Source organism: Pseudorasbora parva, chromosome 10 (genome assembly GCF_024679245.1).
Source record: "Pseudorasbora parva isolate DD20220531a chromosome 10, ASM2467924v1, whole genome shotgun sequence".
NCBI classification, from domain to species: Eukaryota; Metazoa; Chordata; class Actinopteri; order Cypriniformes; family Gobionidae; genus Pseudorasbora; species Pseudorasbora parva.
The window spans coordinates 5,423,355-5,445,933 of NC_090181.1; the positions used below are offsets into that span (position 1 = coordinate 5,423,355).

Here is a 22,579-nt window from a genome sequence, read left to right on the forward strand (position 1 = left end):
TCAATCAGTCTAATGATGCAGGAGAAATGGGACAAAGATCTGAGTGACTTTGAAGTGCTAAACTGTTGTGGCAAGGCATCTGGATCAGAGTATCTTTGCAATAAGAAGGTTTGTGTGGCGCTTCAGGTCAGGTGTGCTAAGAACTAACAGTGTCCGAGGAAGGATACACCACAATCCGGCGACGGGGCGTTGGGCAGGACAACAAAGGCTGTCTGGTCCCAGCCAACAGAAGGTCTACTGTGTCACAAGTCACAGAAAATTTGAATGACACAGTTAAAGAAGATCTCCTGGTCCGAAGAGTCTCGTTTTCTTTTATACCCGTGTATCTGTGCGCCATTTATCTGCAGAAGTGATGGTACCACAGATACGGTTCATGTACATTTGACATGTGCCACTTACCTAAACATTGTTTGAGACCTGCTACACCCCTTCATGACAATGGTGTTCCCTGGTGGAAGTGACTCTTTCAGAAGGATATGCCCTGCCACACAGTACACATTGTTCAGGAATGGTTTGAGAAACATGATGAAGAGTTCAAGGTGTTGCCCATTAGATCTCAATGTTGGATGTTCTCACAACCTACAGGACTTGAAGGATCCGCAGCGAATGTCTTGCTACCAGAAACTACAGGACACCCTCGGGGTCTCGCAGAGTCCATGCCTCGGCGGGTCGACGCTGTTTTGGCAGCACACGGAGGACCAACAGCATATCAGGGAGGTCATAATGTTTTGGCTCATTGGTGTACATGGCATTTAGGCCTTCACTAACACACTAGGGGACTAAGCTCCGATAAATATCCAACATGTTCACATTCATCTAAGCATGACCATAATGGACTGTAGATTTGGAGCTGCTTTTTAATATAGCACTAACACTTCACAAAATTAAGCCCTTATTGGTTAATATTAGTAAGTATTTTTCATTTTTAGATGATGTTGACTAATGTTAATGGTACAGCTCAGCAAGTTATTTATCTGATTAGCCTAAAAAAGGTACAAAACGAAACAATTTGTGGATGAATAATAAAAAAAAAAAGCTAAAACACTTTCTCCTGGTTCCAGAGACAAGGCTTAAGTCAGTAGTCCCAGACTGAATGCATGTTTGAGCTGTTTTAACCTAAAAAAACTTTAATATCATTAAAATATGTCAGTGCCATTGTTTTGTCTCAAGAATCTGTTTTTTAAGACGCATTTATAAACTTAAATGTCCTAATTGACCTAAAGACTAATCCTGACTTAATCTAAGCCCTCTTCTATGAAACCAGGCCGTAAAAAATGAAGCAAATATGAATAAAACATAAGAGCAACAAAATCAGAAACGTAAAGTAGCAATGCAACTTGATTTATTGGTGTCATATATTCATAAAGAACATGAGATAACACAAACAGCATATAAATTATAAAAATAATGTACCTAATGACATTGCTTATAAGGGCAGAAACATTAAAGAGGGCCAGTTGGCAGACTTTCTTTAACAGACTCGGACAACATGTCCACATGTCCAGAATTCAACTCCAGCTGTAAATCCCACTGTAAATCTACAGTTTACCGTTGGCAAAAGCCCCCTCCTGGAACTGAGGGATAAAGTTCTTGAAGTAAGCCCTGTGGGTGAGACAGAAAACGAGAGTGAGAGAAACAGAAAAGAAAGAGAAACAGACTGGACAACAGCAGTGTCAAGTAGAAACTTAAACATGAAAGCACCCTGACCACATGACTGTTGACTAATTACAACAAAACAATGCTTGCTTTATTAAATACAAAACTAGATTTTTGCCAAAAATTCAGTGCTTCTACGACTCAGTTCAGTAACTGTGTAAAGTTCATCAATAATGGAATGAGTCAATTCATCCAGCTCATTTCAGTTTTTATACAACAGTGTCAGTTAGAAAAAATAATATTACTGGATATTAAGTTGTCATTTTCCTATTGTGACAAAATAAAGCAAAGAAATACACACTGCAACCAATCAGCTCAATTTACAGAAAAGATTAAATAGGGGTGAATTCAGGTTGATTGAGACAACTTGTGCCCTTGAGATGACTGGGAATACGTGTCCAAGTCAACCTGAATTCTCCCTAAATATCCAGTATGTGATGGAAGTCACAGCCCCAATGTGTTCTCTGCTAGATTAAAGCCAAGCCAGAAAGCCTGAGGAAAAGTTTTTCGAACAGAGATAAGATACAGAACAAACACAAACAGAAAAGTATTATCTCTGACACTTATCACACTTGGGACAAAGAGTGCTCTCCAGCTACGAGGTGTGGCTGGGAGAAAAGTCCAAAGGTGAATACTACACATTCCAGTAGCCACGCTTCAACTGCAATCAGATCACCATAGCACATGAAGTGAAACCGAATGAGAGAAACACCATTTCACAGGGAGAAAACTATCTGTTGCTCTGCTGAGAGGATTCATTATTCATTTGTTTCTTACTTGGCTCGTTTGGCCATCTCGTTGCCGTCCCAGCGAGGACTGTAGGGGTACGATTTCTGCACCTGAGAGTAGAGCTGCCCACTGCTGGTGAAGTGATAGATAGACTGAAACGTGAGGGTGGGTTGATCTCGAGGGAAGTATAAAGGCAGGTCCACTACAGGAAGACAGCATGGAGCTCAAATACAGATCGTCCAGAACAGAAACGGATAGGAGTTCATATTATCATCACAGGATAAAAGGCAACCCAGGCTCAATGGAAATACGTGATATTCCTCTAGATCTCTGCAAAACTGCAAAAATGTACCAATACTTAAACTCACTGAAGTTTCCAGCTGAAATGATCACTAGGCACAGAAAAGCCCCAACAACTTTTGTATCTTTTCAACTAAATTATGATAGCGTGGGCAGATGATATATTAATAAAGAGCTATCAACTCTTTCCCCGGCGTTGATGGAACTTTCTGGCTTTCCATGTTTTCACTGTCATATGGTAAGGGGCGATGTTACACATCTTCTGAAAGAGTACAGAATCTCTTGATCAAAACACAGGTGAAGAAGAAGCAGGAACAAGCAATATCATATGTAATCATATGTAATTGTAAAATAACATGATCATCAACAGTAAAAATAAATACGGCATATAAATCAAAACTTCCTGATGTTACTGAATGAAACATCGACCCAAGACGAGCTATACGTCTGTGAAGCTATGGGGTGTTGATGGACTCCTGTGTTTTGATCATTGTTCTGAATCTGATCTGGATGTTGTCTTAGACAACAATTTTGATTTGCTCAGCTTTTTGCTCAAAATGTTGCTTTTTTTAATCTACTAAAACCAGATTAGGCTGATTGGGTGATCTTAGTTGGTTTTAGCTGATTTACCAGCTTGACCAGCTAAATCCAGCCTGGTCAGCTAAAGAAAGTGTCCAAAACCCCTCTAAAACCAGACTGGGAGACCAGCTAGAACCAGTTTAGGCGTTAGTTTTTTTCAGCGGGATGTACCTTTTTTAAATGAAACGCTGGCAGGGAAAGAGTTAATGGCACGGTTCCTTGCATAATACTGTTGCAACCTCAAAACACATATTGCATTTGCAAACTAATGCATTTTAATGGCATCTTATCTGACGTAAACTTGCTTGGTAACTCACCTGATACAGCACTGCACTCGTGATCTGCGTCAAGATCAACAATTTAAATGTTGCCACAGTCACATTTCCCTATTTAGTGCCAGACTCTAGACATTTCACTTTAAAACTGCCGTTTTACAAGTACACACAGGCATGTTTTTTCATGGCAATGGGCTGCTTAATAAACCCGCATTTACAATGAAAAAATAAAATGCGCTTATAGTGCCTTCAGGTTCAGCAGTAATGTAGTTTCCAATGAGTCTGGATTGCATAAAGGTGTACATGTTTGTGTATCTCACCATGGACCAGGAAGCAAAAGTCTTTCCACATCAGCAGAAGTGTGAGCTTGGTAAACCCAACAGCATCATACTCTACCACTCCCCTGTGCAGTCAAAATAGAAAACGATTCATACTTAATAATATTGTTGGATAAAATATATAATCTTGGCATATTGCCATTATTAGCGGCATCCAATAGCCACATAGAGGCTAGAGAGAGGGATAATCCTGTGTGACTCATTTCCATCAAAAAGAAGACTAATGGTCTTAGCTTGCTTTCGATTTTATTTTGATAAGACATATGAGGACATAATACAACATTCAAAACAATGCAATACAGTCGACAGAAAGTCAACATTCCTTCCCTATCAAACACGCCGCCATAGGAAATAATACAGACAATGGAAGTGATCACCTGTGACAGTAACCAAGAAGAAATAACATCAAATGAATGCTCCTACAGCCATTGTTGTCAATATCTGCCGTGTTAAACTGCAATTTTGGACCCTAAAGTATTTAAGCCACCATTAAAAATGTAATTATTTTGTCATCTCATACAATGACATTCATGTACAAATAGTTTTTACGGCCACTGTATCTTCTGGGACATTATCAGAGGAAATTTAATATGGTGGCTATAAAGAGAACAGCACTGAAGAACCACGTATTCATGCTAATGCAAGAGATATGAATATTGTGTTGCCCTACTAAATCCCAAAAACCAAATTTCTCATAATAGCCTCGATTAATACCACTTTTATAAATCAACGTGTAAGGTTGTGCCTCTTGCCAGACAGCCTTGTCTGACAATGTATTAAGGTGTGTTAATAAACCGGAGACATCTTGGTGCCTTGTGTATTACAGCCCATTATAAAGTGACTGTCTGTACTTGTTTATGAGATTAGATGCAGAATTATCATCGGTAATTAAGAAAAAAAGGAATTAGTGTTGGTAACTAATTTCTCATGATCACAGGGGCGTGGAGAGTAGCTATACTGGTTACCACTACAGGCCTGGACTCGCAAAGGCTGTTTTATTTATTCATGTCTTGCTTTGGATGTCCTAAGAATATCATATCACTTTTGGCTTTCTACAGAGCTAGAAGTTTACATAAAAAAACCTCTGTCAGAGTGAAATAAGGCTCCATTTATGATACATTGCTTGTGTTTTTCTGTTTTGTAGGTTGTTAAATGAGTGCTTAATGAATATGGTTTACTCCAAATGTCACAGAGAAAAAACAAGCAGTCTTTAATGGTAAAAACGGACTTACATCCCAAAGTGACTGAGAAAGGCAGCAATGTATTCTCTCCTCTTGTGATATCCTTGAATGACATACTGCACCTGAGTAAAAACACCAATACAAAAGAGAATTAAATGACGTTGATGAAAAAAGTACAAAATGCATGCAGCTGAATGTGCACATGATGTATGGTTAATCAGATGATACACTATATGGCCAAATGTATTGGGACACCCCTCCAAATCATTGAATTCAGGTGTTCCAATCACTTCCATGGCCACAGATGTATAAAATCAAGCATCTAGGCACGGGTTGTTTTTCAGGGCTTGGGCTTGGCCCCTTAGTCCCAGGGAAATGAACTCTTAATGCTTCAGCATTTCAAGACATTTTGGACAATTTCATGCTCCCAACTTTTGTGGGAACCGTTTGGGGATGGCCCCTTCCTGTTCCAACATGACTGCGCTCCAGTGCACAAAGTGTCGGTCAATAAAGACATGATGAGTGAGTTTGGTGTGGAGGAACTTGACTGGCCTGCACAGAGTCCTGACCTCAACCCGACAGAACAGCTTTGGGATGAATTAGAGCAGATACTGCAAAAACCAGGCTCTCTCATCCAAAATCAGTGCCTGATCTCAAAAATGCGCTTCTAGAAGAATGATCAAAAAGTGGCAAAAATGGCAAAAAGTGTATGGAGCGCATATCTAGGGCTCTACTTTATTATTAACAATAAAAGTCTGAGCTATTGCTTTCATGTCCTGTTTGTGCGATTTAGCATCCAGGGATGGTGTTTGCCGAAGCAGGGTTTGTTTCCGTGCATGGCAGATGGACGGCTTGAGGCGGTCAGAGACCTCCACTGGACGCAGGTGAGAGACCCTCGGGTCCTGAACTACTGCATGATGGTGACCTACACACGCTGACCTCTTAAAATCATGTCCTGCCGGACTGCAGTCACTTAGGTTGGACCTTTTGTTTGCCAAATGCCAGTGTTCCATTTGTCACCACAAAACCTTCTAAAGGAAAACGGTTTAGAAGCCTAGATCAATCTTCTGCGGACACATTTCGTATGGAGGAAAATATGTTAGATGTGCGAGCCACAACAGATGTTTTCTTCAGTAGGCGTATGTGTTTGTATGTCTTTGAATCGCTTGCATTGTTACATTAGCAGGGGTTGGGCAACTAATGCTGAAGTTCCTAGTAAAGGTTATAGCCAAATGGCAACCCTCTTAGAATCTAGTGTACTAGTTTTTCGGGATTTTTGACATTTTATTGACAGATTAGCACACGACATATGGAATTATTTGTTGAAAGAGAGGTGAAACTGGGCTTAAAGGGACAGTTCACCTCAAAACGAACATTGTGTTCATTTACTCACCCTCATGTTGTTCCAAACCTGTATGAGATTCTTTCTTCTGCTGAACAGTGGACACAAAAGAAGATATTTTTTGAAGAATGATGGTAACCAGACAGTTGGCGGTAGCCATTAGCCACTTTTACACCTACAGTCTTTACTGGTAAATTACCGGTAAGAAATCCTGAGTGAACATGACCTTTTCAAATGTACAGGTAAATCGGTTCTGGCAATTTACCAGTAGAGGAAGTTGTAACATTAGCAGTAAATTATGGGTATGATGATGTGTGAACGCAGAAAGAAGATTACCGGTATGAGCACGTACAAAGTCAGAACACACTGACATAATGTTCACATTGCACGATTTTTAAAGTAGTCAGATCACTGTTCACAGCAAACTACGTTACACAACCAAACACGCGAGAAGTAATACGAAAATAATGCAAGACCATGCCTGAGACTGGAATTGTTATTAAAAATTATTAAAATATTTCAAATTGATCCAAATCTGTGCGCTGATTTGAAGCAAAAAGTAGAAAAAGAAAAAGATTATGGATGAGTGGGGGAGACGTGAAGAGCAAGAAGAGAGTTAGAGGTGAATAAATAATTGTGCAATGTGCTGCTGTTGTGGCTGGTCAAGCAAACGTTTGTGCTTTGTTTCAGTTTGATATAATTGTAAATATATCTATTAAAATGCTGATATTCTGTTCCATAACTTCTCCCTGAACCTCAAGCTGTCCTGTATCTCTCGCTCTCATTGGCTGTCGGTCATCGGCGATGTGATTTTCAGTCATTTCCCAGCAGGATTATGAATCGGAGACAGCTCCAGGAATTTAACCTGCCAAATATCTCACATTTGTCGGAGACTCATCTGCGATTCTCTCAATTCGCATCTTTGATCATTCACACTGCCTGATTGTCATTTTAGGCATTTGTTGTCTTTTTTTGCAAAATCTGTCAATCGGGCGAAAATCGTGCAGTCTGAACTCGGCATAAGAAGTCTGCTTTGGGAAAATCAAAAAGTACTTATGGGGATGACGTAATTACTCAGTGCTGTTTACAGTAAGCAATGCATATTTAAATGGCATTTCTATATAAATATGTGCTAGATGGACATCATTGACCGTTGCGCTATATCTGCACCTCTGCAGTTGGATACTATTATGTGGGTCTCGTGTTTTTAAGAGCAGAAGCGTGCTTTGTTTGATCATCCCCTTATGCCTGTGTAACCAGGTTGAAATGATATCTTTACTTTTACGGTTGAAATGTCACCAAATCCTAATGAACATTGTTTTGTGTTCTATTGCCAACATTTATGGCTGGATGTTGTATTCAGACCTTAGTGTTAATACATGTACTGTCACTTTAAGAGTGTCGCAGGCTTTGTGGCGTCATTACTAGCTGAGAGGAGGAGCTTGAGACTTGTGTGTTGTGTGGAGGAGACTGCATGTGACAGTCTTATGTATTTTTTTGTTGATTTGTGCAGTCTGCACTAGGTTCGCTGAGAGAAACCATTTCGCCTTCATTAAAAGAGAAACCAGCAGTTGGTCATGGTATGCGTCTTTCCTTCATTCAACACAATAAGAAAACAACGCAGAATATACAAGGGTTAATGGACGTGCACCCAACCTAACAAACTGTTAAAGACAAAGCACGCCCATAACACCTGTAACTCAGAAATCAAAAGTTGTTGTCAAATTATACAGGTAGTGAAACTAAACGGAGTTTAAAGATAATTTCCGATGACTGACATTACAGAATTAACCGGTATTTTTGTGCTGATGTGTAAATGGTGTCTTACTGGTTAAAAGCCAGAAATTTGGCATTCTGGTAATTTAATGGTAATTTACAGCGATTGTTGTGTGAGGGGGGTTATTAACTTCCATAGTATTTTTTTTCCTACAATGGAAGTCAATGGCTACCGTCAACTGTTGGGATACCAATATACGTCAAAATATCTTTCGTGTTCAGCAGAAGAAAGAAACTCATACAGATTTGGGGACTTGAGGGTGAGTAAATAATGACAACGTTATTATATTTGGGTGACCTACCCCTTTAAGACATAGGGCATATGGTCTGAAGCACATGGCACAGGTCCACTTAGGCCGTGTCCGAATTAAATTTAGCTAATTTAACGACAGAAAAAACGGTCGGTGCGCCAGGAGCATGGTCTAAAAGGGTTGTACCTGGTCTCTTAATGAGTCATGGGTGTGTTTTGGGCATAATGTGCAATAAACCAATCAGGGTATCATCTCCCATTAATTAACACAAAAAATGATTGACTTTAGAGCAGGTTTTTATTGGTCAATGGCCCAGTCATTTTTATTTCCTCAAAATAGCAACTTGCCAACAATGTTCCTGAACACACTTGGTTTTCAGACCAGCAATCCCATGGGTTAACAGATGGTGTGAGTGCATTTGCTCTTTAAACAACGTGACGCTGGATGTGAAAATGATAACTGCGTCCGGCTGAAACTAGCAAAAATATAACACTTGCATTGCGCCGGGTGTATGATAGGGCGCATAATGTCTGTTCTAACCCAAACCTGTATTTCCCACACAAGTACCAAGACTTGTTTTTATACATTTTTTAATACATTTATTTTCCTTTATTTATTTCTATTTAGCTCCATAATGTCACTGATTTCACTCAATTCAGTAAAACTAATGTTCTGACGTTGGTGTGTACGATGTGTGATGTAAGAATCAATGCTGATGATCTCTGTTTCATGACTCACATCTGAGAGAAACATTATGCTGATCAATGAAAGTCACACACACTTGCTCTTTTTGTTTCTCTAAGCCTGGTTTGTTTAGAGGAGGTGTGTCAGGAACTTTGGATCAGTGAACTCTACACCCACACAGGGCGCGTGGGAGACGCTGACAGGTGAGCTAACTGCTTAAACCTGCTGCTCTATACAAAAGTTCAAAGTCCAGCTTCCGGTGTCCATGTGCTCATTCTGAAACAGAAAATACCTTTGACAACTGTTTTACTGACAGAGATCTGTTACTTTCATACACACAATGTAGATCACGAAACCGCTGCTATATCTGATCTGAGAGCAGCAGCAGAGCTGAAGATTATCAGTGAATAATGATTTCAATTTTAGTCTGTCATAGAAAACTATAGAGTGGTTACCTCGACAAAAACAGAATTGGATTTTTTCCATTGAGCAACAAACTTTGTGTGATATGTGACAGAAAACCGCTTTAAGCGCACCCAGCCCCAGTGAGTGTTTCACGCTATGGGGAGGAGAAATATATCACAAACTGATTTATTGATTTAAAAAATGTGACATTTTGTCAAGGCCTTAATCAGATTTACTTTTACCAGTTTACATTTTTTTTTTGTTGTCTGTGCTTCCTTTTTTGTTGAGAGAGCATATCTTAAAAATAAAATAAATAAAAAATATTGAAAAATGTCAAAGGTTAACCAGGATATAATAGATTTTTAAATCGTTTTGGAAGCTTGTTTCCACCACCGAACAAAAAACTTACTTTCGCAATTCTGACTTCTTTCTAGAAAATCTTAATTCTTTTCTCAGAATTGTGAGATATAAACTCGCAACTGCAAGAAAAAGTCAGAATTGTGAGATAAAAACTCTTTTTTATCCTGTGGTGGAAACAAGCTTCCAAACCCTCATGTCCTTTCAGGCTGAATAAGCAAGCTTTGCACTGATGTAGGGTCTGTTAGGATAGGGCAATATTTGGCTGAGATACAACTATTTGAAAATCTGGAATCTGAGGGTGCAAAAAAATCTAAATATTGAGAAAATCACCTTTAAAATTGTCCAGATGAAGTCCTTAGCAAAGCATATTACTACTAACAATACATTTGTGATAGATTTATGTTTGGAAATATATAAAATATCTTCAAGGAATATGATCTTTGCTTAATATCCTAATGATTTTTGGCATACATTTTTTTTAAATAATTTTGACCCATATTGTTGCGACAAATATACCCGTGCCACTTATGTCACATATAAGGGTGAGTAAATGATGACAGAATCTCAGAGTTTTAGAGTGAACTATCCCTCAAACTATTTACCACACAAACTTTGAGTCAGTGTGCTAGACTTAAAGCAGAGATTACGCATCTGAAAAACACCACTAATCTACATGAATCTGATGTGTTTAATATTCATTAAACTGGGGTCACTATTGTTGTCACTTTTGTCATTTTGGAGTAGACTAGCGCACGACCCATGCTCAGGTGAGTGTCCTGAGGAGCTGGTGGCCACTGGAGGGGCATGAAGGCTTGATTATTCATGCTGTCTGTGTGGATATGAGGAGAGATGTCAGGGGAAAGCAATGTCAGTGACTCCTCAGGCCAGTGACAGTCACATTTTCTCCATCTTATTTCCACTTGTCATATAGCCTTGTCTAAACTGACCAGAGACGTACATAAACACATGCACGCAATTCATACAAACTTAGCAGCAAATACACAAACGCACACTTCACTGATTCTGCGATCTCAGTCATTAGCTGAAAAGAAACACAAACAAAGTAAGGATTGCTCTTTACCTTGTTTGTGAGTAATTGGCACACTTGAGGCACGTAGTCAATGAGACAGCCTCCACCGGGGAATGCTGGGATATGTAATGCAGAAGACCCTCCAAGTGCACTGAGAGAAGAAGAGATAAAAGAATATAAAAGGTTTTAATTCACCAGGAAAAGCCATGACACTTATCTCATTCAGCACAATCCGTTTGTGCTAACATAGAGTGTTTCTGAAGGTCAGCATTCGGTGAAATCTCCCAGCATCACTCCCTAAACACTCCTCTGAGTTTATTCTGGATACTTCATTAGTGTGCAGATTCAGAACATAGAACAGCATTCGCAAACCCTTTCCGCAATTTAACACACCATACACATTCACTGTTTATAATATTACAGGCTTCGAAACTGAGAAATGACATATGGAAATATGGGACTTATTGTGGCCAAAAAATATTAAATAAATGAAAATGCTACTTTAGCTACTTAAAAGCAGTCCTTTGAAGAAGATTACAGCTCTGCACACTGTGTGTTTTCTGAAGAGGTGCCATCTGGCACACTTTTCCAACAGTCCTGGAGTTTCCATGTATGCTGGGAATTTTCTTGCTGTTGTTTTTTTTCTTTACTAGTTGGATTAAATCGTCCATTAACAAGCTTTTTTAATCGTAGTTTTGTAGAAAGAAAAAAAAAGCACTGTAGGTAATGTTTAGTTGTATATAAAACTAATAGCAAGCATTTTACTTCAAAAGGCTTATGCATGAACGATATACAATTCAATCAATTTGATCCGATTTCACGTTTTAACTCTTACAATTCGTTCAAGTCATTGTGATTGAAATAATTGGCATGCAATTGCACAAATAATGTTAACACATCTATGATTTCCTAGAAACGCATTCAAAACTGGGAATAAATCACACTGTAGGATTTACATTCAGTCAAATGTTTTTATCTGAAACAACTTAGGGGATGTTTACACAACAACAGTGGTTTTTGTGGGGGGAAAAAATTGTTGAAAAATTCTGCATACAGATGACAATGATGATCCCACAGATCCACAAAAACTGCTCTATTATCCCGCCAGGCCAGTAGTGTCACTTTATCATCAAGTACTCAAACGCGTCTATAGTTTGAGGCTGCGTCCAAAATTGCATACTCTTGAGTAGGTACTTATGTATTTTGAATAAGTAATAACTTCACAACCGCTAAAAAATTACATTCTATATATAGTATGAACGTAATCCAGTCATGTTGTCATTATCATGTGACTTTCCAGCGTCAGTTACTTCACTGTCTTTTCGTAAATCCCCTCCTTATGGGATAGTAAAGTGTCCACTGTATGCATCGGAAGCAGGAGGTCATCCGGCTACTTTTTGCCTGCTCTTTTATGAGTACTGTGAATTCAGACATCCTTCTTTAGTCACATCATCCCATGCTATACTATATAGTAGGGAAACATGCCATTTCAGACGCAGCCAAAATCGCATACAAATTTTCACAGAGTTGATAATGCAGAAACATGATAACCCGTTTTTGAAAGCTTGCATTTTCAGCCTTCCAAAGAGCATTGTCATGTAAGTGAACGGCCAACATGTTTTTACTTTCTGTTTTTTAAATGAAAACAGTGACGTGGTGTTTAGTGGACCTGACCATTGAGGACCTGAAACACCAAGCCGACGATTGGCTGTAGTTGAGTGTCATCGAGGGCTTTTTGACCGATTGACCATGTTGCATCGGCATTATGTTCCGCTTAGCAAATGAGTCATTGCACAAGAAAAAGCACAAGAGATGATGCCACAGACAGAAGGCTGTTCTAATGTTACCTGACCATTCAATGCACAATATTTTCATCACAACATGAGCTGCCTGAAATAAACAAAGTGATTACAATGATTGATATTCAAAAGGTAAGCAAGCACTCCTTTGTGTACACTGCGGGGCGGCAGTGGCTCAGTGGTTCATGTAGGTTGTCTACAAACCGAAAGGTTAGTGGTTCAATCCCTGGTTCCAAGTGTCGAGGTGTCCATGAGCAAGGGATGGTGCCTTACATGGCTGACACCTAGTGTATGAATGGGTGAATGTGATGCAAAATGTTAAGCGCTTTGGATGGCCATAGGGTCTGTTAAAAAGCGCTATATAAATGCAGTCCATTTACCATTTACAGTTTACATATCTGCAATCCTAGTTTCGATTTCCCTTTTTGAAATATACTTTTGAAACCTGCTGATATATCTTATTTCCATACACACTGTGCTAGTTGACAGTTGTAGTCTTTGGTACATTCAGACTGCAGGCAAATGTGGGCCAAAATCTTTTTTTTTTTTTTGCTCATATGTGATCGTTTTTTGTTATGACAGTGTGAACAGCACAAACCACATGGAGTCTGATCTTTTCCGTTCCCATTTGTGCCACTTCCATATGTGGTGCTAAATCCGTGCGATACAGGTTGGATATTTTGCAATGTCTGAACACTCATATCGAAATTCATGAGACTTTTACGTTACTCGAGAGCAACATTCATCACAATTCTGTGCTCATGAGAGTCAGATTTTACACCAAAGTTATCAAGAAAGTTTTGAGAGGTAGTTAGTGGAAGTCATGTCATAATTCATATTACAGTGACAGCTACAAGCAAAGCATAAGAGCCAAACAACAATGGCAGCCCCTACGGATGCAGTGTTGAGGAAAGTCGTACATTAAAAACCAAATTGTTAAAATAAGGTATTGCTCTACGTTATTTATCAGCAAATGTTATGCAAGATCAGCAGCTTTTCTAGCATTAGCTAGTTTTCAGTCCATTGAGTGCAATAATAAATGAATACCAAATACATTTCCAAATATACAAATAATGTAAAATGAAAGGTATAACAGCCTCTCGTGAATTATGCACCATTTCTTTTCCTCCTCTGTTTTCCTCTCAAATAAGCAAGGAGTAAGCACATTTGGCGATAGAAATGTTCGTAAATGAGCATAAGCACCGTAAGGTCCGGCATGTTTTGCTTATATCTAGCTACCGTAATTCCCCGCTCTCAGGAAGTTTGGCGTTACTTCGCCTGGAATGCTACAAAGTCGTGAGTCGTGGTTTGAAGTCGTAACTTACAGGCTCAAAAACCTGCCTGGAACGCAGCATAAGGCCGGTTTCTATGTTTTTGCACAGCAGACGTACAGGGAAGGCCTATACTTCATGTTAAACATAAATATAAAGCCTACTGATACAACAAAGACAACATCGGCAGTATTGATGGCAAAACAGGCTACAAAATATTGACAGGTGTAATTTTTCAAAATCGATAATTATCTAACTACAGTTAGGCCTATATCTGATTTATGTCACCCTAGAGACTTTCAAGCATCAAAATGTCTTTTACTAATATGTATTTGTGTCAAAATTACATTTAAACATCTTTTCGTATTCTATTTTGCCTGGAAATGCTTCCAGCACGCTTGCGTGACGCGTGAAAAATAGGCATCAGTTCTATTTCTAGCATGCACACGTTTTTCCCCGTTTTTTTCGGAGACGTGCATGTCACGCAGGCAGTGTGCAAACTCTAACCTGTTAACATGGGAGCCGAAATAAAAACGCTCACACCACGCAGCCAGTGTGTAGCCGGCCTAACAGAGCAACCGCACCAGGGTTCGAACCAAACATGCCAAATGCGAACATACCCTTACAAATCTGAACATTACCTTCCGCACCTGCTTTACACCCGATCAGATGAGTGCTCTGACATACAGCAGAAGTGAAAGAGAGAAAAACAACCCCCACAAATAGACAAGACTCTAAGAGAACACAAGAACTCGCCAGATCAATGAAGGGTGAGATGAAATGATGAAAGTATGGTGTAGACATGTGAGAAAGAGAAGCTCCATTAACGGCTCTTATGTTGGAGGTTTGCTTATTAGATGTTTATTTTGGGTGGAGGGTCCTTTTAGCAACAGCTGAAAAAACAAGGCAGAAAATCTTTTAATAGAATATGAAGGAAGATTACAATATACTTACTTTTTAACGATTCAGTTCTTTGAATATATGAAGAATAGCAACTAGAATCCTCTGTCAATTGGGTTTAGATCAACAATACCCTTGACTGACAGAAAGATTACCTTTTGCTGAAACAGTCTTTGGCAATATACAAGCATGGAAATGTCATTCACATCCATCAAGCTCCTGAAGTATATTCATGGACTGTTTAAAGATGTTAATGCGCAGACGTGTTATTTATTATTTGCGGAAACAGGAAATGATGAGGGACGCCACTCAAGCGCTATTCAGCTGTCAATTCTACATCAGGCTCAGTCATAACACAATGTTGTTGCTGTGTTACAATGACAATAGAGCAGCATCTCCATGGAGATGTGCGGAGATGGCTTGATTCTGATGTGAGAGATGTGTGCCGTGCAAATGTTGCTTCTATGCTGCTAGGGGGTTTCTGGTGCTTTTGGGGTGGTTGCTAGGTCGTTAGTAAATGCCCATCCTAGTTGGTCTCTTGTTATGCATCAATGTTTAATACTACGGTTTTGAGATGTGCATCTGCAGGTCGTGTGCAGGCATAACGCCAGCAGACATAAGCAGCCCAGAGTAGATGAGAATTTGCCTGTCGGAATAGGATAGGCTTATGGAGGGGGATATTTGTTTAATAGCTATTTGAGGCAACCAAGAAAAATCTCAGCAGCAGGCGATATTTTTAGGGAAGATTATGGAATTACAACCTTGAACTGAAGTTGTCTAAGAATATTCTGTTCCGACTTGCTTGAGCAGATATTACAGGGATTCACAGAAGCCAACAGATTGAAAATATACAACAAGCTATGTAAAATAAATGCTATGAGAATGGTATGAAGGCAACTTGTAAACCTAAATCAGTTACATCAATTTAAGTTAAAAAAGGAAAGTTTAAGAAAGAAGAACTTGCAGGATTTTATTTTGTACTCAAACATTTTAACTGCCATTAACTTCAAATAATTGCTTACTGCTAATTCATACATTATCATTAAAACGATCAACTTATGTAGTGGAAACTTGGCTAGCTTTATTATATTAGTATAGCACTTGAATGAGTACAGAAATATAAAACATTTAACATACTGTCTATCTGTTCTCAAACTAAGCTCTTGCTCCACTCGTCCACCCCTCAAAAACCCAAAATAACAGAAACTCTTCTAAACGAACATAGCAAAACATTAAACACTACTAAATCACTACTTTACCATTAATCTTGCACACAGAAAAAACATTATATAACACTTCATTTAAGCATTTACCATCCCTTTTGAGAGTCATGCAAAGCATAATGGGAAATAAAAACTCCAGCCAAGTGATATTTGTCTAAATTAAGTCATAAAACTCAAAACTCATGTTGGTGGTGGTTAAGGAGATTCCCCCTTCTATGTAAAGCGCTTTGAGTGCCTAGCAAAGCACTATATAAATGTAATGAATTATTATAATTATTATTATTAAAACAATGAAACAATTACGATTACTCAAAATGTGTCAAGAAAGTCATAAAAGTTGATTTAATTGACCTTATTTGAGTTGGCCCTACTAACTAATTATTTTGAGGGTTCACAGTGCAGCGATGGACAACTCGGTTTTAAAACAAATGATTTTAAACCGTTTAAGCACAATAAGCAGCAAAAAAAAAACTATTTTCCCTATATGTGCGTGCTGTCAGAGTATGACATGAAGCCGCTGCTCATACACCTCTTGAGAAATGATCAGTTTTTTGCCAACTAACTGAGCATGAACGGTAAATGCACATACTTTTGTTTCAAAGTGACCATGTCTCTGCAAGTAAACACAGTCATTTATGTCTTAAGTGATCCCTGTAAACAGTTGTGAAAGAAAACGCATGGGTATATTGGATCTGTGCAGCCGGTCTTAAACTGTCAGCATCCAAATGTATCAGCTATTATCTGATTATGTTAATCAAACAACAAAAAAGAGAAAAGCCCTATAGTATATAGTGATATATATCATTATCGTGAAATACAAGTACTCATATTGTGATATCAGAAATCCGATTTTAGTCATATCGCCACAACGGTTAATGAAGCTTGATAGTGAAATAGGCAGCATTCTGAAGAGCCAAATCTCCATTGACCAGAATTAGTTGGCTTATACACTTCCGGTCAAATGTTTGGAAGCATTACACATTTTTTAATTTAAGATTTTTTGTCTCTTGCCAACAAGAACAATGCTCACCAAGATTGCATTTATTTAACCAAAAATACAAAAAAATATTTTTGTTTTGAGAAATATTATTACAATTTAAAAGAACTGATCTTATTTTAATATATTGTAAAATGTTTTTATTCTTGTAATATTCAAGTATATGAGAAATTAATTGTTTTATTCAATAGAATGCATTAAAATAATCAAAATAAGACATGTATAATGTAGCAAAAGATTTATATTTCACATAAATGCATTTTTTTTATCTGAAAAACTGTATCATGATTTCCATAACAAATACTGAGCAGAAAAAAAGTTTTCCTTATTGATGATGATTAAAAAGCATTTTAATGACGAATCTGACGAATCATGTGACATTTGACAAGACCTAAAAAATTCAGGTTTGCCATCACAGGAATAATATAAAAATATATAATAATATTGTAATTGTAATTGTAATTAGGGGGGGGTGAAATGCTGTTTCATGCATACTGAGCTTTTTACACTGTTACAGACTTTGATTCCCATCCTAAACATAGACAAAGTTTCAAACACTAAGTTGGACGTTTGATGGAGTATTTCTGTGTTAAAAATACTCCTTCCGGTTTCTCACAAGTTTCGAAGAGTTTTTTTCGAGTATGGCTCGACTTGACGTTAATAGATCGGAAGGTCCTTGTATGGGCCGTACGGGCTCTTCTCCCGGTAGGGTGCGCGCGCGCGTGACTAGAGCGAGAGAGGAAATGCACGCCTGTAAACACTCTCTCAGGTGCATATCCAGTCCTCCGTGAAGACTTATGTCGCGCCGCGCTCCACTTTATTCCTATGGGTGACGTCGAGCGACTTCAACGCTTCAGCACAGCATTCCGGTAAGGCAGCGCTGCATTTGAACCGATTTGAACGCAGAAATGACGGGAAGCTTCACAACATCGTTTCAGTCGCTTCTCAAAGTGGATTTACACGCCACTGCTGTCACAGGACTTCACCAAATCATACCAAAGAAGTGTGTTTTTGACGGAGCGGTCCCAGCGATAAAGGTCCTGCTTTGGAAGCAGCCGGTGAGTAAAACGGCTTCAAATGTCTCTGCTATTGGCTACCTTCGCATGAGTAAACATCAGTAAACGACACGATCGCGTGCTTCGTCATTCAAATGTGCTAACGTTACTCCATTGCTGTTCTCTGTTGTGTTACACTATTCTGACGTGCAAAACCGTTTTGCTTGCTACCTCTAAGGTCTAGTCGCATACAATAGTCCATAAACCGAATCATGTCCTCATAAAATGCGAGTAAAGGCACACAAAGGCCACTAAATACAGTACATACCACAGAGACGGACGTTCTGATGTTGCTGTTTCTCCTGTTCAATTTATTTCTGCCTCAGATTTGATTCTGGATCATTATCTGTATTAGCTGAGATAGCCATGGGTTTCTCCACGCTTGAGGACGTCACTGCTTTGTTCGCGATCGTCATTCTTTAGACTTTTCGGAGATATGAAGGATGCAATACTACTCTATAGGTACTCAAGATTGACATGAGATTGACTGAAGCAGAGTGTTTCACTCCCCCTTTAAACAACTGTAGTCTTGGTAAGCATTAGAGAAAACTCGTTTTAGTTATTTCAAACTTTTGACCAGTTTTGTAAATATCACTGATAAGGTTTCTTTTGTGCTCTTCAGACTGTTTTTGAACAAGACCTGCAAGGAGACAAACACAAGAACAAAGAACAGAACAGAAGAAAAAAAACAACCAGAGACAAATGAGAAAGCATGCAAACAAACCGCACAATAATACAAAGCATAACCCTTAAATAGCCGTCTTCTAAACAGAAAGAAAAGCAATCAAAACCAGAGAGAAAGAAGGGTGTAAATAGGGGAGAAAAAAAAGTGTGCGGCGCTCTGTCAAACTATAGAATGTGTAGGAGTCGATCTCGCACCATCGCATGTTGAAGGAGATGTGAAGTCCACTGTCAAACTCACTGAGCACTTCACAGTCATAATAACACAGCCTGCTGTGTGGGTGTAGAGAGTGGCCATCACTGCAAGAGCGATACGCTGGGCAAACCTGGAGGAGCGGATTCCTGGGAGGGTTTTATTTCACTCAGCTCAGGCAGGCTGAGAGCGACCTCTCTCTTGCTCTTCTCTTTCAAGTCCCACTCACTCTCTCTCTCTCTCTCTCTCTGGTTCTGTGACGGGCCGCAGGGACGGCCGTATGACTGGCTGGCTGGAGGGGATGCATTCAGTGCCAGCCTGGATGAGAGATGAAGCAGGGGATTCCTCACATGTGCTGGGTTTGTGTAAAGTAATACTTCATCCGACATGGGAATTCTGTCACTCTCATGTCGGTTCAAACCTGTCTGTGACTTTCCTTCTTCTGAGAAACACAAAAGTGGATCTTAAGCTAAGGCCCTGCTAACACCTGGTATTAAGATTTGGACATTCTCATTTACACCTGTCGTTTGATTCCGTCTCTTTTGTCCACTTTTATCCACTTCTGTCCTGATTTCTTCGAGGGGAGGGTCTATGGGCGGGTAAATGAATAGACTTTTCAGATCTTTCGATCTAATGGACAAAATAAGCTTGCGCAATTTATACATGAATGCCACCAGAGATGACAGAAAAACACACAGAGAGCATCAGCTTTCTCTTCTGCTCTGACAGCCGCAAGACCAGCCAAACACTGTGAGTGTGTGTTAGAAATCAGGAATGGCGAGAGAACATTGTGCTTGGTATGTTTTCATCTTCAAACCAAACTTGGGTCTTCAGCCAACAAAGCTGTGGAGTAGACGGTCTTTAGTGGCTGTTTGAAAGAATTCAAACACATGAGCATCTACACTACGAAAGCAATAAGTTCGAATGCGTTTGACTGTCTCTGGAAGTTATCGGAAGTGGACAAGCACAAAACGTTTTAGACCCCGTTTACACCTGTATTTAGCACAGTCCACTTGTGATCTGATCGACTAAAGTGCATCTTAATACCAGGTGTAAACAGGGCCTAAATATCCTGGCCAAAACTCATCATGCTCCAAAAACAGACAACTAAACAAAGTAATCTTTATGTCTTCAGCATTACAATCATTTTTTTTTATTATTTTTTTTACATATGATACACAGAAAAAATAGGTTCTTCACCGGTTCTTTGGGGTGTTTGAGGTGCTATAGCACCACTGCCATGCAAGTAACCCATTAAACCCCTGTATAGTTCTTAAAAGGTTCTCAAATGCTCTCTTAAGCCTTAAGCACACTGCGATTTTGGCCACGATTTGGCCGTCTGAGACAAATTTAGCAAATCCTAAAAAGATTCCTCTGATCCTAGGCTAAAATCTGACGTCTTTGGTCGTTACTTTGACATGTTCACCGGCAGCCGATTAATGAGTGCTGCGATCAAATTTTACCTCAGACGAAATTCTGGCAGTGTCAGAAGATTTGGCACACAATCCTGCAGTGTGACTTCTCCTACCACGACCGTCAAATATCTCAGTTTTTCAAGACAAATTATGACCAAAACGAGAGCTAGAGATTTCTTTGTAGCCAGCATTTCAGTCCCGCGTGTAATGCAGCTCACCGTCATCGAACGTGTCATTCATTGATGATATAAAACTCTGGACGAGTCACCTTCACTATCGTGCAGTCTGACATTAATGACACTGAGATCTCACAGTGTGACATGGCTTACATCGGGGATCATGTTCGTACAGTCTGACAAGAGACATTCGCAAAGGATTTTGAAAAATCGCACAGTGTGCAGGACCCATTAGTTTAGTTAGTGAAAGGATAATGATAAATAAAATTTAAAATACAGTGTATTTCCTTAAGATAACATGATTCTCAGTTTTTGCTATTGTTGTAAATTATCATTCATTGCAAACATATGAGAGTGGAGTAAAATATCTAAAATCTAAGGACAATTGGGGTGGTGGGATGCAACAAGACAGTCCGTTCCAGTTTAAATTCTGTGGAAGGTGGATTACAACTGGAGGATGAGACAAAGATGGTGACTGGCTGTAGTCTTTTAATGAATGCACCTCTTATTGTTCTTCATAGCACCATTTGACAAAGGTTCTGTATGGCCCCTTTAAAGATATATAGCACTTAAAGTGGTTTCCCTATGATTACAAGCCAAGGAAACCACTTTTAGTGCTACTTAGCACTATTTTGGCTCTGTGTGAGGAAACCTAGAACTTTGTGTTTTTTTCAGAAAATGTATCTTGCGAAATCAAACTTGCCATGTTGTGCTTGTTCATGTCACATGAGAACCATTGCAGAACCAACACATTTAATTGGCAAATTGGTGGCTAATTTGTACGAATTCTCATAATTTCATAAAAAAACGTATATGCTCTGCCTACTCCCCCAGTGACAGTGGGTTGAGGTCCTTTGTTTTAAAAAAATATATATTTTTTGTGTTATCATATGAATTCATATTAAAACGCCACCTTGTAGTTTTCCCATGAGATTTTTCCCATGAGATTGGGTTGGCAGATCTTCATAAATTATGTTGAACTTGCCACAGCAGGTCTTTACATGGCATATTTTAAATTAGACAAATACAAATAAGTTTTGAGGGCTTATAAGTTTTGAAGACATTGTCCACTGGTGTGGATACTCATATAGTTATCGCTTAAGTGGTTAGCAGTGTTGGGGAAAGTTACTTTGAAAAGTAATGCATTACAATATTGCGTTACTCCCTTAAGAGTAACTAATTTCGTTACTTAGTAACTTTTAATAAAAGTAATGCATAAGTAAATTTGATTTGGACTTTTTTGATTTATTTAAAATTTAATTAATTATTGGAGGTTTGCATTTTACAGATGTTATTAATTTTGAGGAATACTGAATCTTGTTTTGTGCAAAAGAGATTAGTAAATGCACGCTCACATTTAGCCTAACCATCATGTTTACACCCCTGCGACTCCACACTTACGATTTTGAGATATGACAATATTGTGACAGTCAATAAATGGGAAAACAAAGTAACTTGTGTGACTTATTTGAAAAAGTAACTCAGGTATTTTGTTGTAAATTTTAAAAGTAATGCATTATTTTATTAGTAACTTGAAAAGTAATCTGATTACGTAACTCAAGTTACATGTAATGAGTTACCCCCAACACTGGTAGTTACACTTTATTTTACAGTATGTGTACTTACCCAAGAAAGAAACATAAGGCAACCACATGGGTTAGGGTTAGGTGTAGGTTCAGGACTAGTACCTTGTTATTACCTAGTTATTGTAATTACTTTAATAAGTACATAGTCTGTATATGTGGAACAGGGCTGTAAAATAAAATAGTACCATTATAGTAATTGCTGTGAACAAGCCTTAACTACTTATATTTTAAGCTATCATATGGTTCCAAAAAGACTATAGATGCAATGCTTTTATTGTGTGAAAAAGAGACGCTTCTTTTACTTTCCACAGAAAACGAAAGTGTTGAAATGATATGAGACTACAGATTTTCCAATTTTGGTTGGAATATCTCTTTTA

At 38.8% G+C, this 22,579-nt stretch overlaps 1 protein-coding gene across 1 annotated transcript in view; it reads right to left on the reverse strand.

Annotated features, from left to right (window-relative positions):
• Positions 1–1,319: 1,319 nt before the first annotated feature.
• Positions 1,320–22,579, reverse strand: part of babam2 (BRISC and BRCA1 A complex member 2) — a 125,772-nt gene continuing 104,512 nt past the window's right edge. The window contains exons 8-12 of the mRNA XM_067454949.1: positions 10,958–11,057; positions 5,110–5,180; positions 3,860–3,942; positions 2,434–2,587; positions 1,320–1,602 (exon numbers count right to left, since the gene is read on the reverse strand). Of these exons, the coding sequence (XP_067311050.1) occupies positions 1,539–1,602; positions 2,434–2,587; positions 3,860–3,942; positions 5,110–5,180; positions 10,958–11,057 (472 nt within the window). The 3' untranslated portion in view covers positions 1,320–1,538. The remainder of the gene's footprint in view (positions 1,603–2,433; positions 2,588–3,859; positions 3,943–5,109; positions 5,181–10,957; positions 11,058–22,579) is intronic.